Source organism: Lampetra fluviatilis, chromosome 35, assembly GCF_964198595.1.
Source record: "Lampetra fluviatilis chromosome 35, kcLamFluv1.1, whole genome shotgun sequence".
NCBI lineage: Eukaryota > Metazoa > Chordata > Hyperoartia > Petromyzontiformes > Petromyzontidae > Lampetra > Lampetra fluviatilis.
In genome coordinates this window covers 5,903,344-5,908,035 of record NC_136309.1, presented here as the reverse complement: position 1 = coordinate 5,908,035, position 4,692 = coordinate 5,903,344, and the positions used below count along the sequence as shown (strand labels likewise).

The window sequence follows — 4,692 nt, the reverse complement described above, 5'->3', positions numbered from 1 at the left end:
GATTTGTTTTCAAAGGGCATTGCTGTTGATTGTTAACTGTCGTCACGGGTTCGTGTCCGCTGGGGTCGTTCATTCCGGCCGAGAGAAGCCGTCACGTCCCGCATGCGAACTCCGCTCCTTCTAATTCTGCTCGAGGAAACGTGGCCGAGGGACAACAGCTTCCCACTGCGGTATGTATATGTCTACTGTATACGCGTGTGGAAAGACTACATTGGAAAAGGCATTACTTTAGAACCGCTTTTCGTTGTTCTCGTTGTGATTAGCACGGTTGGCTACGTACGGTGCGAAAGAAGTTTAACGGGTCACACGTGTTCCATTCGATGGCGAATCGATCTCGCGAAGAGACTTCATCTTACGCAGCGATCACGCGCGCACACACGGGCACAGCACTCAAATAATGACGACATTCGGCCCGTGAGTAAGCATCCGCTGCTGGATGAAGGAGGGGGGCGGGGGGTGTTTGACCATATTTCACCACGCTGGTCAGTGATGTTAACCCTGGTTCGGGAATGAAACCCAGGGCGGTCGGGTTCACAGCGCAGTGCGCTAACCGCTGCGCCACCGCTCCAACGTACGCGGTATATACGCGCACAAACCAAAACATACACACAGCGATACATACACATTGAGAAAAGCTCAGATACACACATACTTACACACACCTTGACAAAGAAACAGATATACATAGGCTTGTATTCATAATAATATATTTACAGATACATAATCACGTACATACATTAAAGCACACACACACACATACGGCATATACTTAAATACAAATACATGACTATCATTACTGAAGCATGTTCACTACGTACGTATATTATATAAATACAGTATATCAATATTGCCGTACACACGTCGCATATATACACACAGATGTATGGGTCACTGACATTCACAAACGGAACACGACACGTATGCACATAGCATATACAAGGACAAACATCCCCCGTATAGCCTTTAACGGACTGTTGGGGAAAGTGCTGTTAGCGAGCACCTATTAAGGCGGGGATGGGTCACGAGGGGATGGTGTGTTCAGCTCCACGCCTACCCGGGCGCCTTTGTCTCCCCAGTGCCGATGTTTACACATCGCCACCGGTACTCAATTAAGGCCGAGTCAACCTAGGGGTGACCCAGGACCGGCTCAGATATTCTTCACCCGATGTTGGCAGTCCAACCTCGCGTCTCATGCACACAACAGACACATATGTATACACATTGAGTATACGGTACATACACACACACATGCCCATACAGCCAGACGAACACACACACGCACACACGCATGTAAACTCGTCCACGCCTCGTCCCAGACCCGCACCGTTCTCACAGCGCATTGCACTAACCACTGCGCCACCGCTCCCGTGTGTACACACTCACCCAACCATGTGCACACGCGTACACGCAAAGAGCACACGCGCACACACAAACACACGCGCGCTCGCATCATGTAAACTCGTCCACGCATCACTCATCTCTCGCGTTCCAGACCTGCGCCTCGCTGCTCCATCTCCTCTCTCAACAGCGATTGCTGGCCCCGCCAGGGTATGGCGGAGGCACTGACTTGTGGGGCTGCTTCAACTGCGGCTGCTGCAACTTCTGCTGCTGCAGCTTCTGCTGCTGCTGATGCTTCTGCTGCTGCTTCTGCTGCTGCTGCTGCTGCTGATGCTGCTGCGGGCGCTGCTCGTGTCCGGCGCTCGCGCGGCGCAGGGCGCGCTGGCTGCACGCCAGGTCGGCCACGTAGGCGACGAGGTTAAGTGCCGTGAATGCGCTCACGAGGACGTGGACGTCCCACGCGCAGCGCTCGTGCGCGCAGCGCGACGGCCGCGCGGGGCTCCCGTACTGGGGGTCGAAGGCGTACACGGGCCAGATGACGGCCGCGCTCACGTAGAGCAGCACGGACAGCAGAGTGGCGAGCGCCACGCCGCGCTCCAGCGGCACGCAGCACGCGGCCGCCGCGGTGGCTGTGGCGGTGGTGGCGGCGGTGGTGGTGCCGCTGGTCGCGTCTGCGGCGGCGCCGCCGCGAATGCTCAGCACGGTGACGAGCAGCGTGAGCGCGAGGCACAGGCAGTAGACCGCCAGGCACCAGTGCGTGGCCAGGTAGCGGCCGTACTGCCCTCCGCTGAAGACGCAGCCCAGGATGACGGCGCCGCAGAAGATTTCGGCGACGCGCAGGAGGCCCGAGACGCTCGCCATGGCCGCGCGGCCCTCCGCCGCCTTGCCGGGCCGCGCCACGGCGAGACCCGCGTCGATGCCGTAGGCGAGGCAGGCGCCCGCCGAGCAGCAGGTGACGGCCACCCTGAAGGCGCGCACGGCCTCGCAGCCGCGGAAGAAGCACTGGTAGTCGCGCAGCGAGAAGAGCGGGTAGAGCGCGGAGGCGGTGGCGCAGAGGAGCGCGGCGAGCGCGGCCAGGGAGACGCGCAGGTTGTGCCACGAGGCGGGGATGCAGGCGGAGACGCGCGACAGCTCGAGCACGAGCACGGCCGCGCTCAGCGCCAGGCACACGGCCCAGACGAGGAGGCAGAGGAGGCCGTAGGAGAATGCCCAGCCGCCGCGGTGCACGGCGAGGCTGAGCGCCGCGCACGTGAGGGCCGCCTGTAGCAGGCGCAGGAGGCCGCGCGGGCTCAGCACGGAGCCCCAGTCCAGGTAGCCGCCGCCGCCGCCGACGTCTTCGTTGTCGCCGCCGTCCATCCCCTCTCCTGGGGTATGGGCGCAGCGAGGGTGGGGTCATCATCATAAATGCCGCCATAATCACCATCATCATAATCATCATCGTCATCATCATAAATGCCATCATAATCACCATCATCATCATAAGTGCCATCATAATCACCATCATCATAATCATCATCGTCATCATCATAAATGCCATCATAATCACCATCATCATCATAAGTGCCATCATAATCACCATCATCATAATCACCATCATCATCATAAGTGCCATCATAATCACCATCATCATAATCATCGTCATCATCATAAATGCCACCATAATCACCATCATCATAATCATCACCATCATCATCATCATCATCATAAATGCCACCATAATCACCATCATCATAATCACCACCATCCTCATCAGCATCGATGCCCTCGGACTTCAATCTCTTATTTGATCGGGAGATTTCTCCCGATCAGAATTCACGTCCCTGCGACGGGCGACGCGGCGTGTGTCGGCGTGCTGCGGGCCGAGTGGATGACTCGACTGGCCGGACCACGGCGGCGCGAGTCGGGGCCACTCGTCTCGTGGTGCCGGCCACTCGCTCGCTCCTCGTCGCTGGGAGATGACCCCCCCCCCACCACCCCATCCCCGACTCTCGTAGAGCCACGGGGGGGGGGCGGGGCTCGTGGAACCAATGCGGGTGGGAGTGGATTAATTTATTGGAACTGATTTCCAATTTACGATTTCGTTTCGGGTGCATTTAGGTGTCCCCCTTTATTTGTTTGATTTCTGTACATTTTTCGCAGAGTATTTGATGAGATTTTCTTACACGGTGATGCTACTGCCGCGTTGGCAGCGATGCACAAGCACAGACGACAACACCGCTCAACACGTCCCCTGTCAGTTTAACACGCAGTCGGCTTTCGCGACCAATATCATCCATAATAGAAGTTGTTTTTTGTTAGATCGCGTAATAAGAACACCGGGTGTGCGTGTGGCCTTAAACAGTTCACGCATATATACTAGGCGACATTTCGGGCAATGCACCTGCTTCATAGCACGTAATCTGCCGAATATTATTTTGCGTGAGTCATTGCCGAACGTGGCAGGACGTCGTGTGATGTTGCGTCACTCGCTCGCTCACGATCTCCTCCCATTTTTTTTCGCCGCTTTCTTTCCCGTGGATTTAAAAACAATCTCTCTCAGATTTAATCTCTGATTTACAACTCAGAAATTTCAACCCCCCCCCACTCCCGTGGTCCCCTCCCCGCCACCCCCCGATTGTATTATCCCTTCGTTTAGATTTCGATTGTTCTCAAAACCAATCCGCTTCAAACATCGACGCCTTGACAACGAACTCGGAACGCGGACAATTCCTCCTCCACGCAATCAACGCGCGCGTTGCCCGCTCTGCAGAGTCCGGCAGCCCGCGCGCTCCTCCCTGCATGGAGTGTGCAATGTCATCGACATTGGTTCAACGCAAAGGATCAAACCTAAAGCCCGGCGCGGTTTCCACATTCGGATGTCTCTCGTCTTCGTGTCGACACTCCTCGATTTGCGACGCGCGGAACAACCCCAGGAATAATTCCACGTCTCAAACATTTATATATATTTATATATAAAAACAAATCCGTGCGCCGACTGAAGAATGTCTCCTCTCCTCTTGCGCCCGGCAGGCATCACCTTCTCTCTCACCTGTCCGCGAGCCCCAGGTAACTCCGATTACTCCGCCGCGCGCACACGCGCGCACTTGGCGAACGAGCGGTACGGGGGGCAGCTTCCTCCTCCTCCTGCTGCTGCTGCTGCTCCTCTTCCTCCTATTCCTCTTTCTGCCGCTGCTGCTGCTGCCGCTGCTGCCGCTGCTGCTGCTGCTCGCTGTAGGCGTGGGCTGGCGTTAGGGCCGAGTTTGTCTCTGCGGCGTGCTTCATATACCCCGCGAGCTGGAACTAAATATAGCGAGGCACGGGAAGCGTCCCAGGACCGCGCCGCGCAGCTGCGGAGCCCAGAATCTCTCGCATGCG

The 4,692-nt window shown here is 56.8% G+C and overlaps 1 protein-coding gene across 1 annotated transcript; it reads right to left on the bottom strand.

The window, feature by feature from the left end:
- Positions 1-1,521: 1,521 nt before the first annotated feature.
- Positions 1,522-4,428, bottom strand: MYADML2 (myeloid associated differentiation marker like 2). Its single transcript, XM_078873015.1, has 2 exons — positions 4,367-4,428; positions 1,522-2,702 (listed from the first exon to the last, which is right to left on the bottom strand). Exon 2 carries the CDS (start codon positions 2,692-2,694, stop codon positions 1,522-1,524), a length of 1,173 nt encoding a protein of 390 aa, XP_078729141.1. The 5' UTR covers positions 2,695-2,702; positions 4,367-4,428.
- Between the last annotated feature and the right edge of the window lie 264 nt (positions 4,429-4,692).

What these genes read in the sequence shown, in the direction of transcription:
- MYADML2 (XM_078873015.1), bottom strand. Translation starts at nt 2,694, where the DNA reads ATGGACGGCGGCGACAACGAAGACGTCGGCGGCGGCGGCGGCTACCTG.